General features: G+C 37.3%; 5 protein-coding genes across 8 annotated transcripts; 1 reads left to right on the top strand and 4 right to left on the bottom strand.

Annotated features, from left to right (window-relative positions):
* Positions 1-166: 166 nt before the first annotated feature.
* On the bottom strand, positions 167-2,117 carry LOC149384320 (pentatricopeptide repeat-containing protein At5g59600-like). The gene has a single exon (XM_089628666.1). The coding sequence runs from the start codon at positions 1,960-1,962 to the stop codon at positions 367-369; it is 1,596 nt and encodes a 531-aa protein (XP_089484792.1). The 5' UTR covers positions 1,963-2,117; the 3' UTR covers positions 167-366.
* A 1,425-nt stretch (positions 2,118-3,542) lies between these two features.
* LOC149384319 (cyclic dof factor 4-like) lies at positions 3,543-4,613 on the top strand. Its single transcript, XM_089628677.1, has 2 exons — positions 3,543-3,789; positions 4,014-4,613. The coding sequence occupies exons 1-2, from the start codon at positions 3,652-3,654 to the stop codon at positions 4,482-4,484; spliced, it is 609 nt and encodes a 202-aa protein (XP_089484803.1). The 5' UTR covers positions 3,543-3,651; the 3' UTR covers positions 4,485-4,613.
* Positions 4,614-5,411: 798 nt separating this feature from the next.
* On the bottom strand, positions 5,412-8,054 carry LOC149384318 (HNH endonuclease). Its single transcript, XM_089628676.1, has 5 exons — positions 7,850-8,054; positions 7,334-7,661; positions 7,198-7,236; positions 5,828-5,912; positions 5,412-5,746 (listed from the first exon to the last, which is right to left on the bottom strand). Exons 1-5 carry the CDS (start codon positions 8,035-8,037, stop codon positions 5,664-5,666), a joined length of 723 nt encoding a protein of 240 aa, XP_089484802.1. The 5' UTR covers positions 8,038-8,054; the 3' UTR covers positions 5,412-5,663.
* A 6,246-nt stretch (positions 8,055-14,300) lies between these two features.
* On the bottom strand, positions 14,301-16,235 carry LOC149384317 (N-(5'-phosphoribosyl)anthranilate isomerase 1, chloroplastic-like). Of its 4 annotated transcripts, none has more exons than XM_089628670.1 (6): positions 15,987-16,235; positions 15,805-15,898; positions 15,524-15,656; positions 15,051-15,415; positions 14,818-14,981; positions 14,301-14,709 (listed from the first exon to the last, which is right to left on the bottom strand). In XM_089628670.1, exons 3-6 carry the CDS (start codon positions 15,603-15,605, stop codon positions 14,481-14,483), a joined length of 840 nt encoding a protein of 279 aa, XP_089484796.1. In that variant the 5' UTR covers positions 15,606-15,656; positions 15,805-15,898; positions 15,987-16,235; the 3' UTR covers positions 14,301-14,480. The 4 variants fall into 4 exon arrangements, with proteins under 4 accessions (XP_089484796.1, XP_089484794.1, XP_089484795.1 ...); XM_089628668.1 differs by having other exon boundaries at positions 15,805-15,882; XM_089628669.1 differs by having other exon boundaries at positions 15,805-15,847.
* Positions 16,236-16,875: 640 nt separating this feature from the next.
* LOC149384316 (uncharacterized) lies at positions 16,876-27,175 on the bottom strand. Its single transcript, XM_089628022.1, has 14 exons — positions 27,065-27,175; positions 26,105-26,659; positions 24,833-25,996; positions 24,416-24,743; positions 24,023-24,278; positions 23,706-23,922; positions 23,286-23,635; positions 22,715-23,197; positions 21,430-22,618; positions 20,983-21,333; positions 20,653-20,890; positions 17,889-20,560; positions 17,668-17,795; positions 16,876-17,421 (listed from the first exon to the last, which is right to left on the bottom strand). The coding sequence occupies exons 1-14, from the start codon at positions 27,173-27,175 to the stop codon at positions 17,043-17,045; spliced, it is 8,421 nt and encodes a 2,806-aa protein (XP_089484148.1). The 3' UTR covers positions 16,876-17,042.
* Between the last annotated feature and the right edge of the window lie 285 nt (positions 27,176-27,460).

The following is a 27,460-nucleotide window of genomic DNA, read 5'->3' as shown; positions in this document are numbered from 1 at the left end:
ATTCAGATCCATGCCGTATTTACAATTTCTACTTAAATTGATATAAGCACTTTTTATAAAATAAATAAATATATAAGCGTCTATTATCTTTTATCATAAAGTCTCATATATATCTCGTAATTTAGACCCGTATATTTACCAAATATAGTACCAAGAAAGGGCTCGATAATACGATTGTATTATTAGATGAATATCTATTTTTAACATGTGATATATTTTTTATATACCATAATTGTTACTAAAAAAATACAACTTTTATTTAATTTTTACATTTTCTTTCTATTTTCTTAAAAATGATAATTTAATGCAAATATCAACCCGTAAAATATGTCCTTCACCAACCTAACAAGAGTCCTATACTCTTCTTTAATCCCTTCTTTCATGCCAGCTAAAACCAGGTCTTTTATGGACTCTCTTCTCCTTCATCACCTTCCTGACACTCTGAGCCTCTTCCCAATCTCCATGACCCGCGTGAATATTCGACAACGTCACAAAACCACCCGGTTTCCTCAACTTTGTTCCCAAAATATCTTCAGACACCATTTTGGCCAAATCCCTTCTCTCGTGAACTCTACAACCGTGAAAGAAAGCCCCGGCTATAGACTCCGTGACTCCGACCGGCGATCCTTTCACGACCTCGTAAGCCTCTTCGATCTTCCCCGAGCGGCACAGAAGGTCCACTAGACAAGCGTAGTGCTCTTTGCTCGCCTCGATCCCAAACCTCTCTTTCATAGACCTGAAAATACTCGAGCCTCTCTCGACCAACCCGCCGTGGCTGCAAGAGGATAAGACGGAGACAAGAGTTACCGTGTTTGCCCTCACTCCTTCCTCGCTCATTCGATCGAAAAGTTGGAGCGATGAGTCAACCATTCCGTGCTTCCCGTAGCATCCAATCATTGCGTTCCACAGCGGGACGGTTTTTGTACGGATGCTATCGAAAACGCTGCGGGCGGTGTTTATGTCGCCGCATTTCGAGTACATGTCGACTAGAGCACTTGCGACGAAGGCGTTTATTTCGAGGCTCATTCGAAAAACGTGCCCGTGAAGCTGTTTCCCGATTTTTATCGAGCCTGTGAGGCCGCAAATCGGAAGCAACCCGGCTATGGTGACTTGGGTGGGCCTCGTCTCGGAGAGCAACATGGCTCGGAACATTTCCAAGGCCTCGGCTTGGCGATGGCTCTGAGCGAACCCCGATATTATAGCGGACCAAGTGGCTGAATCGGGAATATTATCTGCTCTTCTCATCATGTCGAACATAGCAAAAGCGCTGTCTGAATCACCGCAACGAGCGAAACCCACGATCATGGCGTTCCAAGTGAAAACGTTTGGCTCGGGTCCTTCTGATTTCATCCGCTCGAAAAGGTCGTTCGCTAACCCGGCCTCGCCCACAGCGAAATGCCCGCAAATCATGGACGTCCAACAAGCCACGTCTCTTTGAGACATTTTATCAAACATCTTCCGTGCGTAATACACTCGTCCGCATTTGCAGTACATATCGACCATCACATTACCCACAGACGCGTCGCCTTCGAACCCCATTTTGGTCACGACACAATGAACCTCTTTCCCTTTATTCAAGTCCAACAACCCAACGCAAGCTTTGAGCAAGATCGAGAACGTGAATTTGTTCTGACAAATCCCCATTTTCTGCATCAAAGAAAAGTAACTGATCGCGTCTTCGAAATCCCCGTTGAACGAGGAAGCGAAAATCATCCAATTGAATGCGAAAGCATTGGGCTTTCGGATTTCTCCGAGCACGAGTTTAGCTGACTTCATATCGCCGGAACTCGCGTACATTCCCACGAGCTTGGAGCTGAGTGACAACACGTTCGTGTTCATCCCGGAGCTGATCAGCGTTGCGTGGACTTGCTTGCCTGCTCTCAGGGCTTTCCGTCTCAGGCATTTGTTCAAACAGTCGGCGAGATGGTCCGGCGAAAAACTGAAGCGTGACGCTCTTTCCATCAACAAAGAATCCGCTCTGTTTAGCTCATGTCGCTCACCGTGCTTCTCTGATTCAACATATCCAGCGCCTTGTCCGGCGGCGTAGCTAGAGAGAGAGATAGTTGCGATGTTAGGATTTTGAATTAATCCTACTTCAATTAGATTCAAGAAAAATAAAAATACAATAATAGCGGAAGCCTATCTAAATCATAAATTGCATAGATTAAAAACACAAAAGAACAGTAGTCTTCCGATTGCAGTTTACTTGTTTGGAGTATTCTGTCTCTAATACAAGCAACCAAATTTATTTTGTTGTTTACGTGTAATCGTCCCATCATTTTTTATGTTTATGTATATAGTAATGATTATGACATTGTAGTCACTTTGACAACGATATTTCTCATTTTTCTCATAAAAAATTAATAAAATATTAAATCAACCACTAATTTAGTTTAAGTGAAACTCAATTCAATTATAAAATATTATTTTTTAGAACATGTAAAACAATTTAAAACGCTTGCATTGAAGATGCTCTTAATGGAATACAAAAAAAATAGAGTTAAAAGTTTGTTTCAATGTTTCCTAAAAAGCGTATTCAATGTATTTTAAGTTTTTAAAGTTTAGTAAATAAATTTACAAAAAAAAGAAAAAAAAAGTAGTTGATAAATTGAAAGTTTTAAATATCAAATAATAAATAATTAAAAAATATTTTATTTTAATCTTATTTAAGCAAACTCAAAAGAATAAATCTCGATAGAATAAATTATGCTTATAAATCTCATTAATAAATATACAAAAGCTACAAAAAAGTTAGTTTTTCTTAATTAAATTCATGGTTAAGAACATCTCCAATGTAGATGCAAATTATAAGAAAATATTTTAAATTTTAATAATTAAAATATGTTACTAAATATGATTAAACTAACTCATACAAGAGGAGACTTTTGAAATTAGACTTTTGACCAATTTTTAGACAAAAAATGTCACAAAGAGTATTTAAGTTTTTTTACTTTAAAATAAATTTTTCAATGACTTCTGATGTTTGCGTTATGGTTTTCAATAATTTGCGATGACTATTTAAATTAGATTTTTTTTTATGATTTATTATAGTTTTCGATGATTTTCAATGCCAATTTAGCATGGTTTAAATATTGTCGAAAACATTTTTGTCTATAAAAATGATTAAAAAATCCAATTTCAAATATTTTTTTTAAATGATGTATCCAATTTTAATATTTTATTAATTATGAGGTCTATGAAAAAAAAAGGTTCTCAATAACAACCTCCTTTCAAATGAAAAAAAATAAAAAAAAAATAAAAAAAACCGAGATAACTGCACTTATCAACTATTTTGTTAGCCATCACTTATAAATTATCAAAGAAAATCACAAGATGTCTTGAGCAGACGTCAGCTTGTGTATACCGTTGGTCTTCGAGCAAACAGAAAAAAAAAAAAAAAAAAAAAAATTCATTCAACGTTCAAGAACGTTTAGTCAGAAGTTCTCAACAGGCCACACATATTACTCGTGGCTCACAAACGAGCCAACCGCTGACGTGGCGTACACCTCAAATTTACAAGGATCAAAATCAAAGACGACCCTTCACTTTTTTCTAAATCCTTGTCTCTTTACTCTGTTTGCCAACTGAGACTCTCTCTCTCTCTCTCTCTCTCTCTCTCTCTCCCTCTCAGATAAGAATTACATAAAAGATATGCAAGAGAGCAAGTACTCAGGAATCAAGCTTTTCGGAACGAACATTCGTGTTCCCACCGAAGCCCAGTCGCCTTCACAGGGCTCGGAAAGACACGCAGTGGTAGACGAACACGAGATCATCCACACAGAGAACAAGGTAATTAATAAAATTTATTATCAGTATTGAAAAAAAAAAAATATATATATATATATATATATATATATAATAAGGTACATCCTTGTTCGGTTGTGTTCCAAAAATACCATATTTTTGGTCTCTGTCGATTTCGCTCTCAGGGAATACACCACAGTGTCAATATAAGAGAGGAGAATTTCTCTTTTACTAATTTGTCTTTATTTTTTAATTTTTTTAATATTTAGCCGTCGTCTCCGGCGAAAAGGGCTGAGAAGATGCTGAGCTGTCCACGGTGCACGAGCACAGAGACAAAGTTCTGTTACTTCAACAACTACAACACGAAGCAGCCTCGCCATTTCTGCAAAACCTGCCATCGCTACTGGACCGCCGGCGGCTCCATGCGCGACGTCCCCGTCGGCGCCGGCCGCCGCAAGTCCGCCAAGTCTCTTCCCGTCTCCGCCGCCGATCCCTCGCCGGAGACGCCCTTCCACGTCCGCTGCCGGCGGCCGAAGACGCTGCGGATAGACGATCCGGCGGAGGCGGCAAAGAGCTCTATCTGGGCCGCTCTCGGAATTGACCGCCACGGCGGCTCCGGGATGTTTTCCGGCTTAGGACGCTCCTGGAAGTGCGGCGGCGACGCTGATGCCCGCGCGGTTCTCATGGCTAACCCCGCAGCGCTGTCAAGATCCATCGATTTCAACGAAGCCTCTTCGTAGTATAGGGTTTTGCGACGTTTGTGTCTGTTAATGATGTAAAATTTGTGAATAGTACTATTGTCATCTTTCTGGCTCTTTCAAGTGAATATAATAATAATGTGAATAATTTAGCAGAATTGAATATATGAAAGGGAATAGCATCATATTACGACGTAGTAAAGTTAGGGTTTAGTTACTTTCTATGTTATTACTTTTTTTCGTTCGTCTCGCATATATAGGCACTTTATAATAATTAACGGAACGACATGAAGCTGAGTATTTATTTTTATTTTAATTTTAGTCTAGTCTTAAACTTTAATCGGATTCATAGTGCCAAAACTGAAGTAGATAATGTCGAATAAAAAATATTCGACAAAAGCCTCTCTCTCTCTCTCTCTCTCTCTCTCTCTCTATATATATATATATATATATATATATATATTATTTTAAAGAATCCATTTATACTCACTCGTGGCGTGGTCGTGGTAATATGCTTTTTTTAAGAATCCATTAATATTTATAGATTTATCTACTCATTTCTTTTTTGGCGGTATAAATTACATTATATCATAGTCTTAATAGTTATGCCGCTAACCCGCTATTATATTTATGTTAAGGGATACATTGAGGGCTCAAATTTAAAGGCATATTTCTTCTTTACGAGAAAATCAAACAAAAAGAAACGCTTAATTAAAAAAAAGCTCAATAAAAAAAATATATATCGATACCAGTAGCAATATACGTACTTTAAATATAGAGCGAAACAATAGACCGATTAATTTACCAAGTTAGATACTATATTTGTTTATGTGTTTCAGTTTTAGGCTTTAGCAAGGTTATTAACAAATGATAGCTTTACATAGAGAATCAATTTTTCCAACCTGCTCGAATCAGGTGGTTCAAATAATACTCGAACTAAATCATTCAAAATAGTTTTTTTCTATTAGCTAAATCAACTATTCACATGTGTGCAAACTTTGACTTCAATTAACTGTTTATACTCGGCAAATATCTCCTCAAAAGAGAACATTGAAAGTTGTACTTCAGTAATATCTATCCTGGCTTGATAACGTGCAGATTTGGGTATCTAAAATCAGTAGTAGCTAAAAGGGTGATCAATGACATCACTGTCGATTGTTTATAGCGACGGTGTTGATATGAATAAAAATCTGAGAGACGCGATTTGAACTAGTATTGTAGTTACTGGATTTTACATCCTCCGGAATCTTGTGTCCGGCGTACATTTCCATAAGCCGAGAGCTCGAGGAGATCCATGTCTCTACCTGCAGTTCATTAAACGGTTTGTAGCGGAAATGTTAGTACAATGGTTCATGATGAGTTTTGAAACGAGTCTTTTTGAATACCTGAAACTCGACAGTAAGAGCTTTTCTGAATCAGTTCGGCTCTGGAGTACTCTGTCCGATTCCCCTTTGAGCGATTAACAGTTGCCTGAGTCCCGATACGAGACATTAGGACTCTTAACATAATAATAATAATAAAAAAATAAAAATAAAAACTGCGAGTATTTTAGTAGTCACACTTGAAAGGGCTATTCCCGACTAGTTAAGGTCACGATAGACTAGTTAGTGTCTGCTGTTGAGTTATGGGGTCTAATTATCTATGAAAACCTTAGGACAATTATGCCCCGAATCGACTTGTGCGGTCAAGTCGACGTGGGGGTTGAAGAACGGAGCCCTCTGGACGAAAATTAGAATGTAGCGACAATTAGTGGAGGTTATTTGGAAATTTTAGTTTTGTATCTGTTGGCCCTATTTTTTTCTCTATTTATACTATGGGCGCTGATGTTCTTTGTGGAGCGTAAGAGGGATTGTAAACACAATGATACGCCCCTGAATATTTCATTGCCAAGAAATAGGGATAATACAAGGTTTTTACCAGCTTTTGAGAGGCTTGTTTTCTCCAAATGAAACAATCCAACTCTTTACTCAATCTTTTTTGCTTTCCTTTTACTTTCATTCACCTCTTATTTATACCAAGTAACGGATTTGTAATTACGATGCTGCGCTAACAGTCCTAACACACAACTAGTGGGTCTTCCATGGACTTAGCCCAGGAAGCCTTGACAGTTCGACTAGGAGACCGCCTAGTGGGCCAAAGTTTTTGAGTTTATGTGAGATTAAATCTGAGACCGTGTACTTATCCACACAGCTCAGCAAGACCAACTCTTTGGGAGGTTTTTTCGCTCCAACATAACAGCAACCTTAGGTCCTAAAATTTGGTATCGTAGCTTATTTTCTAGTTCATTGGCCGCAAAACATATTTAACCCATTAAGGAATAGTTGGGATTCATGGGCATGGAACTTCCTTCACTTCGGGACTCAATGACTGCACAAAAGAGCGAACACCGATTTTTTTTTTCTTCCCATCAACGACGATTCAATACCCTCGAAAAAAATTGCTGTTGTTTTGCACGCCTTAGTCGCGAACCCTAGCATTTGGTGGCCTCACGACTTCATAGTTTTCATTTTAAAGCCGATCAAAATCATCGTCAGTATAATTAGTTGTTAAAAATATATCATCGAATGTGCTCTCGAACGAGTATATTTAACCAAGATAAGCCGAACTGAGACTGTGAGTTCGCCACAAACTAGTTGATTAATGTCCTAAAATTTCAAGTAACCAAACCGGGTAGACTAGTGACTAGTCTTCTTAGAGAATCAGGGCTAATCTCTGGATTATATATCCGAAGCAAAAGAATAACCAACTAGCATACCTGTAAAACTTGACAATTCTCCAGCGTGCTCGGTCCACCCTGAAACGTGGAAGATACACACCACACAAGTCAATCCTTGCGAAGCAAAAGCAAATCCATGTTGCGAAAAAAAAATGAAGAGCAAAAAGAGCAATACCTTAGAGTAAGGTACAATGTGGTCGTAGTCGTGGCACAAACAGCCGGGGCAGCCGACGAGCTTGCGGAAGATTGTGTTGCCGAGCGAGTCCCGGCGCCACCTGTCCGGGTCCCGCCCTTTCACCTTCTCCGCTTTTTCCCAACACTGCTGCTTCACGCTGTACGGGAAGCTCCGCGGCTCCGCGAGACTGAATTCACTCTCTGCGGTCGCAACGGCGCTGGCTCTCGGAGACCTTTGTTCGCTGCTCCGGCGATCCTTCGCCGCCGGCGACAAGGGCCGGTTGTTCTTATTCGAATTCTTTCTTGCTCTCATCTTAGTCTCTCTTTCTCTGTACTTTTTTTTTATACATAAATTTAGTTACTTTTTTCCAATATATAAGTAAATAAATCTCTTACATAATGATGCTATCACTTTTTTTTTTTTCCTGTTTTGTGAGACATTTCAACAAACAAGAAGGTGGGTATTAAGGAAATGGAATTCTGTTTATCAAGTTTAGCTGAAGCGTAATGGAATTACCGGTTGGTGAGAGCTGAAGCGTTTTGCGGGTCGGCAGAGAAAACGAGGAGAGTGGTAGTGGCGATGGAGACTAGCGCCAAGAAGTCTCGCCGATTTGTGGGAATTAAGTCCCGATTTCTCTGAGAAGACCTTAATGATGGAATTGGAAATTGAAGCAGAGTAGGAGCAGAAGAAGAGGTGATAAGCATCGTTTGTCTTTGTGGTTTTTTTCAGCTGTGAACTCCGTGTGGTTAAACGACACCTTTCACCTTCAAACGACTATAAATATCTGACGTGTCACTTTCGTCTGGACGTTAAAATTTTCTTTTCTGTCATGGAATTTTCTTCGGATAAGGTACATATATATTTATAAATACATATTCATACCATTAAAATTCGTGGAATAAAATTAGGTGTACTTAAGCTCAGAAAATATTGATTTAAAAGAACTTTTAGCTCAAGTATCATTTTATATAAGACAACAGTTAACTACAAACCAAAATATTTAATATTCTCAAAATACTCACGGTCTAAAACTAAAACCTAAACTAAATTACTCAATCAAATATAATTTAAAACTCGGAAAACATTCAAAACTTCAAATCGCCCTAATTTTTTTTCAAATAATTGGCTACGTAACCATCTTAAAAACTAGCAATTTGGTTTTAATCAACCTTTCGTTAATTTCTCGTAAATAGTCATCTTGCTTATGTAGCATCTTATTAATTAAATTAGTTTTACACATTCGCCCTTATTTATTACACCCGCTAATTGAATTAGGCAGTTTTTTTATTATTTTGAATCTAACCGATTTGGAAAGATTGTTAACGTGTATTTGGAAATTTTCAGCGTTGACTTTAACTAATTAGTTTCTATTTTCGTGGCAATTTATTATGGATAAAATCTGTAAATATATTCTTCATTTATTGATATTATTTGTTTTCATAATTTTAGAACGTCCAAAGTATTTCCAGAACTTTTTCAGTTTATTTACACGAATATACTGTAAATCATCTTTGTATTTACAATGCATTTTACGATAAAACAATTGGTATTAACTGTAAATCAACGTCGTATTTACAATTTTGGATAAGAATTCACTAGAACCAAAATCTCAGTAAATTCACAATCACTTAAACAAATCTCATACACTCAAAACCACTAGCAATTCCGATGAAAAAAAGAAGAAGAAGAGAGAGAAAAAAATGAAGGATCTTCATTAATAAAAAATAAAACATTTGGGTTCTTCTTTCCCAATTCTTCTTCTTTACAGGCGACGGAGAGTCCTTCATCGCTGGAGCATCGCCGCTCCGACACCGAGACTCAGCTCTCCTCTTAGGGTTTTCGTTAGAGAGGTTTTTTTTTTTTTTTTTTTTTTTTTTTTTTGCTGCGTGAAGATTTGGTTTTGGTCAGATGGTTAAATATCCCGTGTTAATTGTATCCTTCAATTTGTGCGATGTAGTTATGGCCGATTAATTTTTTTTCCTTTTTAATTAATGGGTTGAAAATTTTGGGCGGGATTTGACTGGATTCTAATTAATGCACATTTTTTTTTAATTTTGAGGTGACAATGGGCGGAAATTATTTGAGGTCATTCAAGTCTTTTAACATGTTATAAATAGATTGATGTGGCTATTAACAGGAAATTAACAAAAGGTTGGTTAAAATCAAATTCCCCTATAGCCGTGTGGCTATATACCTATATAACCCAATTTTTTTAGTCCAAAATCGTTACAAAGTATTTGTCACTTTGCATTCCGTAATATTCATACCATTAATTGTAATGTTTATTAACTTTAATGGTTGATATGATAAATGGTTTGTGATATAATATTGTCAGTGCATTGTTTCTATGAGAAAATGATAAGGGGCTGTTTTGTTTGTGATTCCAAATTTGTTTATGTTTTCTAATTCTAAAGTCTAGAAAATACTTTTAGAAAACATGTTTGGTTATGGTACTTAAAAAACAAATTTAGAATCATGTTTCTTTTTCTTTGAAATTTGTTTAAAAAACAGAAAACAATGAAAAAATGTTTTATATTTTAGAGATTTGTAACTAATTAGGCCACTTTAAACATGTGATTTTAGATCTAGCCTATGTTTGACAATTTTTAGGGATATAGTCAAATGGCTTAAGTGGAAATAATTATAGTCTTATTTGCCCTTATTTATTAATAAATTCGTCACTTTCTCTCTCCTATTTTTTTTCAAATAATTTTTTTCATCAAAACTTCAAAAATTTGTATCTTTCTCATACGAACTCGAAATTGAGTGATTTCAAATCCTACAAATTCGTGGCGTCGAGATCTTCAAAAATAGACCAATTGTGTTTGATAAAAATTATTTTTAATGCATCATATTTACATTTCCATTTATTTTTTTGACAATTTCAAAAAATTTCAGTTATTTCCATATTTAAGGTAGATTTTTCTACATCTATGGTATTAAAAATTATTTTCCATCAAACACAATGGATCTATTTTTGAAGATCTCGGTGTCACGAATCCGTAGGATTTGGAATCACTTAATTTCGAGTTCATATGAGATAGATATGATTTTTTGAAGTTTTATGTAAAAAAAAGTGTAGGAAAAAAATAGGAAAGAGAAAATGACGAATTTATTAATAAATAAGGGTAAATAAGACCTTAATTATTGGCACATAATCATGTTGGCTATTTCCCTAAAAGTCGTGAAACATAGGCTAAAAACAAATTTTATAGTTTCATTTTGGCTATTTCGCTACAATGCCCTATATTTTATCTCTCTTATATTTTAAATTAAACTCTAAAACAATTGAATGTAAAACATAATCAAACAACATTTTAAAATATTCTAAAACGTAATTCTAAATCTGTTTTTAAATTTAAAATTAGAATCTAAAAACAAAATTTAAAAACAGAAAACAAATTTAGAATACTAAACCAAACGGCCCGACCCTAAGTTGTCGGTTACGGACTATAAAATTGTTATCAAAATGGTTCGCTATAGCTTATGTATTACATAGAATTTGCAATAATGATTCAAATGTTGATACACAATGATTTATATTATGAGAGACTTAGGCATATAGCTTATTTAAATTTTTTTGCCAATATACTAATATTTTGAACCAGATTTCAATAACTGTTAATCAAATTTTAATAACCGTTACCCATATTTCAAATGTTAACCAAATTTCAATAATTGTTAATCATATTTCAATAACTTTTGTTCGGAGAAAAGATAAACAATTACAGCCGAATTATTTTGAAAACATGAGTGAAATATGAAAAGTGACGCACGTTTTAGGCTAGTTATATAATTTTCTCTTATTCTATTCACTTGTTTTTTGAAATTTTAAAGTAATATATAACTAAAACTTATTTAGTGATCTAAAAGAACTTTTTTTACACCATAATCATTTAAAATGATATAAATCCTTTTTTTTTTATAAATTTTATTAGAGATTATGGATTGGAAAAATTATTTCTTTATTATTCCGCACCATTTAAAAAGATATTTTAAACTCTTATAGATACATTTTTAACTTGAGATTTTAGCACAAATATTACTAAGCTCATTTCACTTTACCAAAATCAACTAAAGCTTAAAATTTGAATATTATATTACTAAAATCAAGACAGAAAATGAATTTATTACCAAAATATTTTTCGTAACCGTTTTCTTATTTTGTGATGGATCTGTCACAAAATTTTAAAATCGTTCGTGAAAAATATAATTTTGTGATTGAACAGTTGTAATTTTATATTTCATGACCGATTTTTCACGAAATTATGAAGATATTATAGTATTTGCACAACTCATTTCGTAATGAATTTGTCAAATTTTAAGTTTAATTGATTTTGATAAGGTAACCTGAGTTTCTACGTGGAAGTGATTTCTTTATTACTTGAAACCAATGATTGAAATTCCGCGGATTCCGATCGAAAATTCTCAGTGCGAGTATGTATGATATTGTAATTTTTTTTAGATTCCGAGGAAACCCTTTCGGTTTCCGTCGTTTTCGGAGAATCCTTTCACTCTCTGGTTGTTTTTAGGCAAATTCTCACTGCATTTCGACGAAAACTTACAGGTAAGTGGTCAAATCCCGGCAATTCTTAAAATCTGATGATATTTAGTGTTTTCATGAAATTTGTTGTTAGTTTTTGATGATTTAGTTCAAATTTTTAGTTTCTAACTTCATTATTGTGTTTAATTGGAGTTTGTATACAATATTTTTCAATTTTTTAGTTACAACAGAAAATATGGTTTAGATTTGAATGTGTTTTTGGATTTTTTTTTTGTTAAATTAGTCGTTGAATATGAAATTTTATGTATAAATTATTGATTTTTAACATGAATATTATTATTATTTTGATTTTGTACTCTGTATTGAACTATATGTTATTAAGTTTGTGTTTGTTTTTAACTATTACTGTAGACTTTTTCCATTTTTATCATATTTTATTTATGATTATTTTATAAATATTTATTCACTACATTCCTCTCGGTAAGTACGACATTCGACGATATTCCTCAATAGTAACGATAACTTCAACGACACAATTTACCCTTTCATTTTCTATATTCCACGGTATGCCATTGACTTACGATCAGATACCTGTAATATTTGAGTCCCGAAACGATAACGTAATGGTATTTCGATCATTGCTTAAAAGTTGAAACTAGTCGAGAAAATAAAAATGAATAAAAAAGCAAGACGGTTATGTAAAAGATTACACGATGTCATAGCGTGTAATATAAACTAAACCCACTATTACATGATACGAAATTACGTAGAACTTCACTTAGACATAAAGTAAAAAGACTTGCAGACTGGTCAAGCACTTGCATCCAAAATATAATGACTAGTCTTACTTCCATTTGAACGCTACCAATTATTCAGAGCAGATATATATATATATATATTTTTTTTCTTGGGAAACCTCCGGAAGTTTCACAAACGACTCAAAAAGTTCAAACTGAGGAAAAAAGAAAAGAAGAAAAAAATGGAGTAACTGTCGGGATTTGTCAATGCAATTTCCTCTTCGTTTCACACCCAACTCTATAGTCTATAAATATATCATTACTAGAACATGTAACACATAATTAGACATGTAATGAAGAGAGAGATGGTCAAATGTAACCCGAAATCGGTGACACTAGAATCCTTTGTAATGTCAACTCTAAGGTACGTTTTGAAAATCACATTGTTTTTTCTTTACCATGCATGGGAAGTGATTTCGGCCTATTTCGAAGGCATAGTTATCAAAGTAAAGAAAGCTGAGGCCAAACGTGCCCATAAATTAGTACCAATTAAAAAAGTAAATGACAGAAAGAGGATAATAAGCATAAGAGAAGTAAAAGATGTGATGTGGGAATATTTAGAGACGAATTTTTGTGATGAGGACGAGTTGGTTGAGGAAGAAATGGGGTTAGAAGAAGTGAGAGAGGCTTTTGAAGTGTTTGATGTGAACAAAGATGGGTTCATCGATGACGTGGAAGTGCAAAGAGTTCTATGTGAATTGGGTGTCATGGAAGCTTCAAAAAGCGAGTGCAAAGGAATGATTCAAGCCTTTGACAACAATGGAGATGGCAAAATTGATTTTAATGAGTTTACCAAAATCCTCGAAGATAGCTTCCGCTAGATTTAAATTGTTTTCTCATGTTTTTATTTTTTAGAAAAATGTCGTAATTCTATGTTATATAAGTACCTTCACTTTTTTTCCCCCCACAGAGGCTTTTAGGATCAGGAGCCCCCAAACTTGGGTTTACCTCTGAAGAGGGTTGTTTTTTTGTTTTTTTTTTAATTTTTTTTTTATTGAACTTCTGAAGAGGTTTTGTGTTGCCCTTGCATTAGCATTTTGATACAATTCTGTCTCTGTAGTGGGAACTTCTCTTGTGTGGAAAAGTGTAGTGTTGACTGTTGACATACTTCATCGTCTTTTGAAGTATAGTATTGGAAATATGTGGATTAAAGTTTGTTTAATAGGGCTAAATCTGTGGAAATTATTCAAGTCGGACCCACACGTCGAAATGGTCGGATTTAACCGGATCCTTATTCCTCTTAACAAGAAATATAAAACCGATTTTAATTTGCAAAAATCGGAACTAGGACGAATGAAAAATTGGTACTTAATGAGTGAAAAAAAGAAGCAATAAATAAATGGAAAAAGCCAAAAAGCTCTCTCTTAGGATTAAATCATTAAATAATGGCTTTTTCACAATCAGAAAGTAGAGAGAAAAAATTGTGGAAACAAATTTGCTGTTTTTTTTTGCCAAGGCTAATGTTAAATGCTGGCTTGCTGTTCAGCCTAATAATCATAAAATCCACTAGTTCTTGATCACTGATATGTAGTTACAGTAATCTTAGCTATGCTATGAAAACAATGCTACAAAATCTCCGGCCTCCGAATTCAAAGTTGACCAGTCACCAGCCATATTAATACTACTATCATCACGAATCGAACCATAACGAAAGCTTTTAACATGCTTCCTGGTCAACTTTCTGCGTTTTCTATTATTCGATGACAAAGTATACAAATGGTGGCAAAAAACTGGAAAGTGAAAGCTTGTACTGTTGAAATACTTTCATTAGCTTCATTACGAGTCAACAAACGGACATGGGTCTCGAGAATATTTATTCCTCTACCTCATCACTTCAGTGAATAAATCAATACTTCATAGACCGGACTGAGGTCATAAACGAAGAAATACGGTGCCGATCCTTCTGAATTCCATCAGAAGAACAAATTCCGCTACTGACATCAACTCCGTGAGGTCTGAGAATAGAAATGGCTTCACCAACGTTCTCGGGTCTCATACCTCCAGCCAAGAGCCATCCGTGCTTGCTTTTCACTATTTCGGGGAGCTTGAAATTTGCCCAATTAAACCCTTTCCCACTGTAAATCAATACCCGTTACAGCAAAGCCAAACGAGTTCAAGTGTCATATAATGATATCCAGCTTCAAACACGAAAAACGATTTCTCGGGAAACGATTGCCACTAACCTGCCACCCTTTGCACTGTCCACGAGAACCCAATCGACCAAAGAACATTCTTCGGAAGAAATTTGGTTAAGTAGATCTCCATCTTCATCCGCGTGAAGTACGTATATGATTCGGCGTTCTTGTACCAAAACCGGGAAACACGCTCTAGAGTTGTCTCCGTGGAGCTACGAGTCATGAGATTAAAAGTAAATCATGGCTTCACAGAAAATTCGTTTCGAAATGAATGAATTTACCTGAACAAGTTCGAGCTCGGCCGCCTCAGACACTCGCAGTATCGTCTCAACGTCGTCGTCCACGAACACCCCAACAGGCTTTGCCCCGAACTCCCTCGCCACTTTGGAAATCTCCTTAGCCACGGAAATCGAGACGGAACGCTTCGAGTTGGGCCAAACAATCATCCCGATTAGATCGGCCCCGGCTTCCGATGCCATCGCAGCATCTCTCGCCGATGTTATTCCACACATTTTCACCAAAGGCACGTCTGTTTTTCGTCCCTCATTTGTACTGTAGTCCTCTTTCGACTTCATAGACACACAAATGGCTTTAGTCTGTTTGTGAAGCATACCATTCGACGAACACGATTTCCATCGGTTTAGACCTGTGTTTACGTGACAGTAAAAAAAATAAAATAAAATTATAAAGACTAATTTTTTTTCATTTTACTTTTTTCTCCAACATGATCAAAAGTTTGAAACCGCAGACATACGATGGAATGAGCTCTTGGAGGGCAGGTTTGTGATGAATTTGGGCTGAATGTAGCCTCGTCCGGTAGTTAATCCGACAGACATTAGACTCGAAAACCGAGTTATCCCAAATCGATCTTGCCAAGAAATCGAAATCTACAACAAACCCATATAGACTCAGATATTGAGCCAAGAATGAAAGAGGCTTGGACGAACTATCTCCTCGCATTTGTTTAGTGGTGAACACTAGGACAAGACAAGTTCTAATCTTTGATCAAGTAAGTGAAGTAATAGACAATGTAACCTCAAATAGACGAGTCGGGAGACAGAGCAAGTTGAGTCGGAAGCTGGAACCAATTGCAACAAATAAGTAATCAACTTCCTGATTTAAAGAATGCCTGTAATCTCATTTAAAAAAAAAAAATAAATAAAAAATCCAAAGCACAGTAATGCGAAAAATCAATTCGAAGCCTGAAAATATTTTACCAATTTTCGAGAGTCTGCGGCGGAGACAAACTCTGGGACCAAAGGCGGCGGAATTGGGGAACAAGCGACTAAATTATTCTTTCACGATCTATTTAATGAGTAATCGCGAAAAGAGAACGCCAGACAAATAAAGCTCCGACCTCTGGTTGAGAGAGAGATAGAGCTTTTGATTTTGTGGGTCAGGTTTTAAGCTTAACTTTTATCAGTAACGCACTTTTGAAGTACGGTCTACGGAGAAGATTGAATTACAAAGTAAAAGTCAAATTGTATTTTGTGTTTTGGTAATGGTAATATTTAGGGGAAAGAAGTTGGTGTACTTCGTATCTGCATGTAGATAAATACTATGTTTTGTGCTCTACCGGCAATAGTAAATGCAAATTGCAATAGATATAATATACATGAATGAGACAACAATTGAGTGTACAATACAAGAAATATATATATATAATAATAATGAATATATATATATATATATATAATAATAATGAATATATATATATATATATAATAATAATGAATATATATATATATATATATATATATATATATATATATATATTTTCATGAGCCAAGTAGTTAAAATAACCAGAAATGTCAAAGTTTTACCAAGGACCGTATGTAGAAAAATAGAACTATAAAGTTTCACAACGTTTATGATATTCTCCATGACTGAAATGACACTTTTAGTCAAATTATCGGTATAGAAAAAACTTTTTTTTTTTTTTTTTTTTGAGAGAGAAAAAACTGTGCTTTTATATAGGCAAAATTAGGGAACGAACGTAGTAGATCAATGAAGCGTTTAACCAAAAAAAAAAAAAAACTAGTTTAGATTTAGAACAATCTAATACTCCACCATTAAATAACATTACGAATCTTTTTGTTCACCATATTATAAAGAGGCAAAGACTCCCAGAATAGCATATTTACCACTACCAGAACAATAACAGCGTCATATCATACATATAATTACACTAGAAAAAAGCCAAACCTGACAGTAATCTGTTTCAGTAAATTTGACAATTCAACATATATAAATATGTTCCAAAAAGTAAAGACCTACTTCCCTTTCTTCTTGTTTTTCTTGCTCTTCTTTTGCTTATTCTTCTTCTTCTTCTTAGCCTTTCCCTTGCTTTCAGCATTTTCTGTTTCAGTAGCCAAACTAGTTTGACAAACTTCCTGTTGATCCATTTCGAAATTTTCTTCTTCTATTTCTTCTATTTCTTCTTCCTCTTCCGCAGCCAAACCATCACAATCTTTCTGATCACACGGATCGCCAGACTCAACCATAACAGCCTCAGCAGTAACATGAACATCATTGTCAATGACTTGTTGGCCAAGAAACTTGTTTAAAATAGGCTCCACAGTTGATCTTCTCGATTTCAACTGCTCACAAAGTCGTTTCACTGGAGATGCCTTATCGTAAAATCCCACCAGGCTAAGACGAACAAAATGCCAAAAAATCAGAAATTCTAAATCGAATGTTTAAGGATAAGGTTAATAAGTTCAGCAGATTTACAATATACTGTCCTTTACTTGCAAAAACCATACTAATATGTCTATAACACTACATGTTTTTTGAACTGTCCTATTTCAGAACTCAATGCAAGGAAAAAAATGGTTAATTCCATTTCCATATTAAAAAAGAATTTTGAAGTGGAAGATTTGTTGTTTCAAAACTGACCTCGTATCCAAAGCGGCATGAAGCTGCTTCAGTTCATCGCCCATCTTGCGAAACTGATTTATTTCTTCAGGAGTCCCAAAAGGGAATTTCTGGGTCTCAAAAAAGGTTGAACATTTCTTCAAATTCTCCTGAAAATCATGCACATATAATTAAGAGTCAGAGAATTTTCTCGTCCGCTTTCAAAGAATGTCGACTCCAGAGTAAGGATTGAGAAATTATACCTCGACCTTTTGAGCATGATATTGCCCAAATTTTTGTTCATCGTCCAGAGAGCAAAGTTCATCAAAAACATCCCAACAAAATACGGAATTTTTTGGACAGTCACTCCCATTGCCTTCCAAGTCACCAGAATCCCGATTATCACATCTCGGTTCCAAAGTCAAACGAGGAATCTCCGGAGGTTGCTCTTCACCAGGGGCCACAGTGGTACTGGGAAGTACTTCTGAAGAGCTGTCATGAGTCTTTGGAAACAAGGTTTTTAATATCTCGTCCTTGCAGCGATTCACCTTCATATCCACAAACACCGTATGAGAACACGTGACCCTAGGGATTTGTTTCCCTCCCAAACTGACGATCACTAGAGGATCTTCGATCTTGATCAAAGCTTTAGAGAGGACATCGAGAAAGTTTTGGCCGCGTCTACTAACAAGGGTTGAACGGAATTCAAAAGGTAATCGTTCGACACTCACTTTCCAGTCAAGAAAAATGCTGAGTAGACCCATACACTTGCCGAAATTCGCCTGGATCAAGCATATGACAACGATCATCCTAGTCAAGACCATAGAGAAGTTTTCGTTCATGTTCCCACGCCCATAAGACCTTTTGATCCACTCATCCATGTCGTTTGTGTTGTTAATCCAAACCTTGATCACATGGATCAAAAACTCGCGGATCCCTTGGAGAAACATCAGCGAATCGGGAAAAGCCATGGTAGCTGGGTGTGGCCGAGAATGCTCTTCTCGATACGAGAGCCACTCGATGAACGAGGACCGTGTAGTGATGATCTGACCCTGGATCGAGGCTGTCATGTTTAGGAGGCTCTCAACAAGATAGAAGAAACAGTGCGGGGATACATAATCTTTAATGGAGTACAGATTAACGTTCAGTGTGTCTTCCAAAGCCACTCGGAGTCTACAAACGAGACCGGGTTCACTTACCGAGGACCCACAGAGATCTCTGAGGAATGCCTCCCAAGGTGGGTTCCATTTCAATCCCTTCATAACCTTCTCAAAGAGTTCACGATCGATCGTCCCAGAGCCCAGGATAATCATCACAACGCTTCCGATTTTCCCATAAGAAAGGTACCGTAAGCTGTCAAAGTTAGCTACGAATCGTGTTAGTAACTTCTTAGACACTTCTGTTCCTCGAAGACGAATCATGCTTGGCGTGAGTGATCTCCGCGGATCCGAAGGGAACACGTAACTGATAAAATCACAGACAGCGAGCGTAATGTACGTATTGAGAGTTATAGAATTTTGATGGCTCCGTTTCAGATACTTGGACTCCAAAAGATGGTCCGCAACCCGATAGATGAACGTCAGAATTTTACATTTGCAAAACAGGGACATGGGTTTGTGGGCGTAAAAGGCTTTCAACGTCTCTAAGACCTTAATTCCGACAGTAGTAAGTTCCGAGCACCAATATTCTTGAGCAGATGAAGCAAGTTTACGTGCATCAATAGAGACAAGCGTTCCATTGATCCTAGGAGATCTTTTCACAATGTTCCGTGCCCAATCAACCTCGGAGCCAATCAAAAGATAGATGGGATTGGAGTCGTGAAATTGCTTCCATACACCGAGGTAACTCAAGCAGAAGTCTCCGTGAACTTCATACTCATTAGCTTCTTGGTGCGTATCGAGACGTCCGAGATATTCAAGCACACTAACAATTTGATCTTTCCAAGAATCCCAAAAGTAGATAAGCGATTCCACAGACGCCTTATTCTTGAGCATCGCATTTTTCGAATATTCCTCGACATCCGAAACCAAATCCTCTTCGCAAAAGAACTTTGCGGGTTTCAAAGAAAAGTGTGCATCGAGAAGTTTTCTAGCAGACAAGATTTTCCCTGTCACGCTATTGTACTTCTGAGAAGTGAGCATTTTACGCATAATCACCGGAAAGGCACAATCTATGCTGGACATTATATCAGCCTCGATACAAACCTGATCGTAAAACTCCCCCGATTCATTCTCAGCCATGAGCTTGGCTTTTGATAAAAGCCCATCCTTGTCTTGAAACTTCTTCAGATCGTAAAACTCCCCCGATTCATTCTCAGCCATGAGCTTGGCTTTTGATAAAAGCCCATCCTTGTCTTGAAACTTCTTCAGAGGCCAGCCTTTACCGGGCAACCAAAGCGATCTAGCGAGCACATAGAACATAACAAGACACGACGCTTCGGCAAATTTCTGAGCTTTCTCAAGGAGACTAATTGAAAGAAGAATATCGCCTTTCGACTTAGCCATTTCCGCAGCTTCTTCAAAATTCCCGAATTCTATTTCTAACAGCATTATCTCATCAAAGCATCCGAGGGACTTCAAGAATTCACGAGCGGATGTCATGGAATTGAAAGCTCTGACAAAGTTCATCATGGACTTTTTGTCGTTAGTCTTGTGATAATGAAGCGCACATCGTTCCAAAAACTCTTGTTCGACTCTCTCAATTTCTTCGCCTCTTGTTGAGGAACCACATTCTTTTTTCGAGTTCTGTTTCCACTCCTTGATGAATTCCAAACCCATGTCGAAATGTTTTCCTCTGGCACAAACAGTCAAACACTCGGAGAAAAATCTTCCCTGAGCGTAAGCTTCGGCAGCGAGCTCGTAGCGACCAGCTAGAGTAAAGCATTCGGCGGCTCTTGAAAGCTCGGATTCCCCAAATTTCTCCAAGTAGATTTTGCCTGCCAATATGATAAATAGATTAAGAATATAAGCTAAACTGTTGCAAGTAAATATGATAAGAATAATTTAATAGTGTAGAAAAAATCCGTACCCGCGCGTTCAAACTCTCCTAAGTCAACGAAGCACTTTGCAGCAGAATCCGACTTTCCTATGGATTCAAAAATTTCAGCCGCTTCTCTGAGCAAAGAATTTGCTTCTTCAGGTTTCGAGGATCGCATTGTGTCAGCCATAGCCTTGATTCCCGAAGCTTTGGACAGTCTTTCCCAATATTTATCGTGAGCTCTTTCGAAACATACTGTTGCCCACTCGTAGTTCTTCTCATGAAATAACTATATGAAAAAATAACTTCAACAGGTTAATATAATAATGATAATAATAACACTGTTGACTAATGATTTGTGAAGCAATTAATTAAGCTAACCTTGATGCCACGGGATCTCCATTCCTCGGGGCTGCTCGTGACTTGCATCGCCTGTGCAAGTGAGTCGTCAAGTTCTCTTACTTGCACAATACACTGCTTCTTCCAAAAATCAAACATGGGATCCGAAAAGTCCGTGTTCTCGCAAATCCACAGTCTTTGTCTTGTTCGTGTCACGGCGACATACAACTGCTTGAGCTCAGAGCACAAGATGTTGTGTTTGGACTCGGAAAATTCGGGGAAATTCGGGGAATATTCGAGGTCAAACATCTTCATGTTCGTCATGAATTCATATATCACCCTCCACTTTTGTTTAAGAGGAGAGGATCCAAAAAAGTTGTAGAGCAAAACATCCTGTACAGACATAAAAATAAAAAGATAAATCATCACTTTGCTACAATTAATATAAGATGAATCAGAAAATAAGATATGTCAAACAGTCAGTGTTACCTGAAATTCTAGGCCTTTGCACTCTAGGATGGTAAGAAGAAGAGCTTGCTTACCAACTAGTTCGGAAATTTCCTGTCTCGCACTATCATCTCTGACTAAAATCACTTGCTCGGCACCGAACCCGGCAATGTTTCTGCTCTCCTTTGCATTTTTCCCAAAAATTTTGACAATTGCATTCTCGTTGTTCCCCATTTGAAGTAAAACTGGAGCTTCGCCAGATATCAAACTGCTTTCGGGTTTCAGAACATCGATGGAGAGAGGAAAGAAATGGTAAAGCAGCTCCACGATGCTGTGCGACAATTTCAGAATCCCAGCGTGAGTTCGAAAGTTCTGAGACAAGCTGAGAATCCCCGAGACTCTTCCTTTCTCAGTTCTGTCTCCATGTTCTCTTTTGGATCCTAAGAGAAACCTGTTGTAAAAGAGGGATCGTATGTCTTGGAACTTGAAATCGATGCCCCGTGCAATCGTTTGAGCAGTATCGCCAGCAAACACGAACCCCTCTTCGACATTACTGCAAATATGTTTGAACAAGGCGATCTGACTCATCGTGAGATCTTGAACCTCGTCGATATACACGTAATCCATTTGATCGCCCTCATACCTCTCATGTCTAAGTCGTTTATGTAGATCAACAACAAAATCGGCTAGATCGAACTCTCCTCTTTCGATCTTCATTTTCTCATACGTCTGAAAAATGTCGTAAATCATCTCTCTTTTCTCGCTTCTGAAGCTGGAGGAGCGTCCCTCTGACAGCTTGACGTACTCCTCTCGGCTGAGCTTCAAGTCGCTTGACTCCATCGCCTTTGGTCCACCTTTGATGTGAGAGATTATCTCAGTGAAGACTCTAGAAGAATCGATCTTCTTTGTCAGATTGGCATTGAAATGAGGCCAATAAGAAGCACTGAACTTATCATACGTGACTTCCTTGGTCCTCAAGAAAGTCTGAAGCGCGACTGATCTTGAGCTTTGTCTGTGATCTTGAGACATGTCGACGAACCTTTCAAAGTACGACTTGCTTAACGTCCCGTCGAGCATCATCAGAAATTTGTGGAACGTCACAACCAAAGGATAAGATTCGTGAGCAATATCGACAAAGGAATCGGGGATGCTCTTGAACTGTTCTTCATCATCAATAATTTCCGATTCGGTCGAGTTACTTCCGCCTAAACTGGTACGTCCACACACAAAGCTTCACAACAATAAAAAATTAAAAAAAAAAAAAAACGATTAGTGTCACATTCTATTAGGGGAAAAAAAAAAGTCTCTGTAGTAGGGAATGGCATACCTTTTCAAGTCAGAAACCTCTTTCTTTATCACATGACAAAGCTTTGGACTCACAGTTACAAAAAGTTGACGGAGGACGCTAATTTTATTCTCCGTTGAGCCTTCAGATTCTATAACCGCCTTGTGATGCAATTGTTCTTTCTGAAATAGTTTCATCGTCAAGACGGTAGTTTTCCCAGTGCCAGATCGCCCGAGGATGAAAGTAGTTCGAGGAAAGAGTATGATTTCCATTTGTTCGTCAGTCACTTCAAATGGGAGATCCAATTCTTTGCCATCGCGATCGGAAAGAAGGTGATTCACAACCCCGAAAGACAGAGAATAGAATTTCATGAGCAATAAGCTCTCGCTGACCCTCGAGTTCTCAACATAGCTTCTGCCATCAGATGAAGAATCGGCTAGATGGCTCCCCGATTCATTGTTGGAAAGATCTTTAAATCGGATGATTTCCGTAGAAGGAAGCCAAGTCTTCGGCATCTCCAAATTTCTGTACACACACAAGAGAAAGAAGAACAATAACTGTAAAGCTTCCCTGAAAATAGATCACTAACAAGAAAAATAGAAAAGATACGTACCCTTCGAGATACTTTTCATTGCAAAGACTGATGAACTCATCCGTGTACTTTCCAAAAATTCCATCGAGCCGCTTTGTAAGTTTTGGAATATCGTCCGGAGTCATGACGTCCCAGATTTTTAAAACTTGAATATATTTTGAATGCTTTAGAATATCCACGGTGCTCATGACATAAAGCCCCTCAACCCTGAATTTCATTATCTCTAAAGAACTTCCACCACCAGAAGCTAAGATCGCTCGTTTGGGCCTCCATCCGCTAGAGAGCTTTAGCAAAAGATTCAAAACTGCCTTCTTCACACGGACCGACTTCAGTTTCTTGAACGACTTAAGGAAGTTATCGCCAAAAAGAATCTGAAAACAGAGAACGAAATTTAGTTGCCTTGTTGTGCAAGAAAGTACCTTTACGGTAACGGAAACCCACCTTCCACTTCGAATTCTTGAAAAGTACACTGTCGGCATTTAGTAGATCATCAAACTCATCAAGCTCTTTCTTGACCTCCAGTATAGTCTTAGCCAAATCTTTGTCATCGTCAGCGTTGAAAAAACAGCTGCGGTTTTTTGCATCAATTACAAGACTCCCCCAAATAGATTGACTAGAGGTGAGCGCTCGTTCGTTACCTAATACCCACAAACAATGCCTATAGCAAAAAAAAAGTAAATGAAATAAACCGCCAATTAATATTTGTACTAGACGAAACACGTACGAGAGATTTTAAGGTTTTAAAAATAATGAATTACCTTGCTCTAGTTAGAGCAACATTCACTCGTTGAGGATTGGAAATAAATTCTAGCGACCGACCGTGGTCTGATCGTACTGTGGACATAATTATTACGTCCTCTTCACCACCTTGAAAACCGTCAACCGTCTTTACTTTAACATTGAATCCCCTTGATTCGTTGTACTTTTTCCCGAGTTTTTCCTGAACCGCAACTACTTGGGCCGCATAGGGAGATACAATCCCGACACTGACCTCCTTTTGTGACTCAACACATGCTGCACATGAAAAAAATTGAAATTTGAGAGATATTATTTCACTGCTGATCCACAAAGGAAATCTTACAACTAAGATTATATGAATTAAATACCATTTCGATAACTAAGAATAATTTATAGCAAAGTGAAATTATAACCTCTGTGGAGACTCTGCAGAATCTTTATAACAATTGCTACCTCGACCATGTTTTTACGACTGATCCCATCATCGTCCTTTTCCTCTCTTCCACCAATGACATTCAAGAATGAATATGAACCAAACATCGGCCCCGGAAGATATTGTCTCTCGTAACTTTTTCTCTTAACAAAAGACGCGTCTTGGATCAAGTTGTTGTAGAATTTTGAATTGGGAAAACAACTTATCGATGGATGCATCCGATACTGCACATCAAGGAGGTTCTTCGGATGACTTTGTAAGCTCAATCGCTCGAATAAACTTCTCCCCAAACCAGCTTCCTCGCAAATCTATACAAAAGAGGGTAGAATAAAATTCAGTTGAGGAAATAAAATAGAGATCAACCGTGACAAATTAAATAACGAATGAGTTTACGCACTTTGCTTGTAACAGTGGCAGGTAATTGGCGTTCATCGCCTACGAGAATCGCGAGTTTTATGCCCGGAAGTTGTAGAGGTATTGTTGATTCGCACTCCTTAAGCTGCGCAGCTTCATCGATGACTAAAACATTCATAGGTGCTATTTCCATGTGGTGGAGCTTATAAGAAGTGGATACCGTGCAAAACACCAACGAGGCTCTTTGGAAACAGAAAGACTTAATCTTCTCTTCGTTTCTAAAACTTGGGAGTTCCATTTTCGTCAAGGAGCCTTGAAGAGATCTTAAAAAGGAAAGGCAAGCTCTTCTAATCGACACCAACGAATTCCTGTCCACATACGAATCAGAAGGGTCTTCCACAGATTCTGAACAAGAAAAAATTTCTTCTAATTCTTTGGAGACGACATTATCTTGAAACAGAATTGATTCCAAACAATCAAGATATTCAGCGAGGAAAGACGCGTTTTGGAAATTCTGTTCCGAAACGTAGCTCTTGGGTATGTGAGTGCAGAAGATAGAAATGCATTTCTGAAGCTGCCCAGCCATGGGAACGAATCTTTCTCGCACGTACTCGATAAACGACTTGACATCTTTCTGATATCCCTCAACCTCTTTCTCCTTGATCAGTTCATTTTCTACGAAGATTTGGTACTGAGGAACGCAGTCTTCGAGAAAGGATATCATCGAAGAAATGAAATGATTTAAACCAAAGGGCCCAATGCACTCAGCGAGCCTCTGGGCTCGGTAGTCCAAATATATCTCTTGCGTAACTGACTCGTCATTCACTTTGAGCCTGTCCTTGTTCCCAAACAACAAAATATCGCCAAATGAAAAAACCGACGCTTTAGTCTCTGCTTCGTCCGCCGCCATTTTCATTACCCGAGAAGCCACTTCAGTTATCGCAACATTTGTTGGGGCACATACAAGAGTCCTGACCTTCATTTTCAAGAGAGAAAACAAAACCGTGGCGGTTGTTTTTGTCTTTCCAGTTCCCGGTGGACCCCATATGAGTTCAAAAGAAGATTTATTCTTGCAATGCAAGCTATGCAGACAGGCCAAAATTGCCTTGGTCTGTGATTCATTCAGATCAGAAACCAAGCTTGAAACGATATCATCGTTCGACAAACTATCACTCCCTGCACCACAAGAATCACAGTGTTGGTTGACCTGCAAAAGAAAAAAAAATAGATATAAGAATAAAAGGAATTCTTCTAAGACTTGCAGAAGAACAAGAAAAGAAGTGTGTATCTTATCACATTTTAGGAGCTCTCTTACCACAGATTTGGTGCATAGAACATCATTCAGAATCTTGGGATATGTAGTCATGTGCAATGCCTTCCACGTCCTCTTTTGTGGTATTAAGTTCATCAAGTAAGTAACGTACATCAATGATTCCGTATCGAAGTTGGATTCGAAGTCCCTTGATGCTCTCACTCCGAAAAACGTGGAGCTAACACTAAAACCGTCCTCGGTTTCGTCTTCGTCAATGATGCTAGTGACAGATAACATGGCCCAAGATCTTCCAGCACGATCCAAGTCGGTCAAACTTTCTGGTTTTGAATTCGTTAAAACCAAGAGGTCACCGGGGAGAGTTTTATAAGGCTCTTTGCTTCGGTCACTAAACCTATTTCTCCAATAATCAACCCGGAGTTGATACAATTTTGTGCCATATGGCTTTGTCTCTTGAATATCAACTACCTCGGCGAACGGTGCTCTGTATAGAGTTTCCATGCTTGAGAACATCTGGGCTCTCGTTTCTTCTAACAGAGGGTATACATAAGACCCCAAATAGTGCTTTACCGATTCAAAGGATCGAGGAATCTTTTCCACCTATAAAAAATGACAGTATTTTTAGCTTGAAAATTTAAAGTAAAAAAGTGGTTAAATGCTCTTAAGAGTTAGTTTTTGAAGCCCCAGCAAAATAAATAAATAAATAATTAACTGCACATGAGGTTCCTAGATAAACTTTACTTTGACGTCAAAAATTAGATCATATGAAAAGGCATAAAGATGGTTTCTATAATCAACGAACATCAAAATTTCATCATCACAAGGTAAAATAAGATCTTATGACAACTACACACACGTAAATGTACATGCAACGCAAAGACTATCAAGTTCGGATTTGTTTTTAAATCACATGGAGACCAAGAGACCAAATTTCCAAGAAAAAGCAAAAACAGCACAAAAAAAAAACCCCGATTCTGAAATGGTAAAGCTAAAACGTATAAAAACCTTGTCTTTGTACAGATTCTCGTTAGAAACGTCTTCAAGAGACCAAGAGAACAACGTATCGGTGAAAAGATCAGCCGATGAAGCATTCTTTCTCACGGAAGTTTTTTCCATCTTTATCTCATAAACCCTTTCGGATTCACTTATACGCACAGTTCCGTCTCTCTATATCTCTCTCAAAAACCCTCTTCAGAGCTGAAGATTAAACAAAAAAAAAATGTCAATCACAAAAACATAGCAAATGGGTTCTTCAGTCAATACTCGCAAGTTGACTTAATTAAAAATAATAGCGTGGCTATATATTTCATTCTTTTTTTAGTTTTTGTTTTAGGAGGATGAGACTTCTAATGTACAAGGTACAACAGATTCCTTGAAGAGTAAGAAAAATGCAAAAAGCTA

The sequence above is a fragment of the Urtica dioica genome, chromosome 10, assembly GCF_054948205.1.
Source record: "Urtica dioica subsp. dioica isolate 48M chromosome 10, U.dioica_male_clone48M_v1_H2, whole genome shotgun sequence".
NCBI classification, from domain to species: Eukaryota; Viridiplantae; Streptophyta; class Magnoliopsida; order Rosales; family Urticaceae; genus Urtica; species Urtica dioica.
Note: the sequence above shows the minus strand (reverse complement) of the source record. Positions and strands in the feature narration are given on the sequence as shown.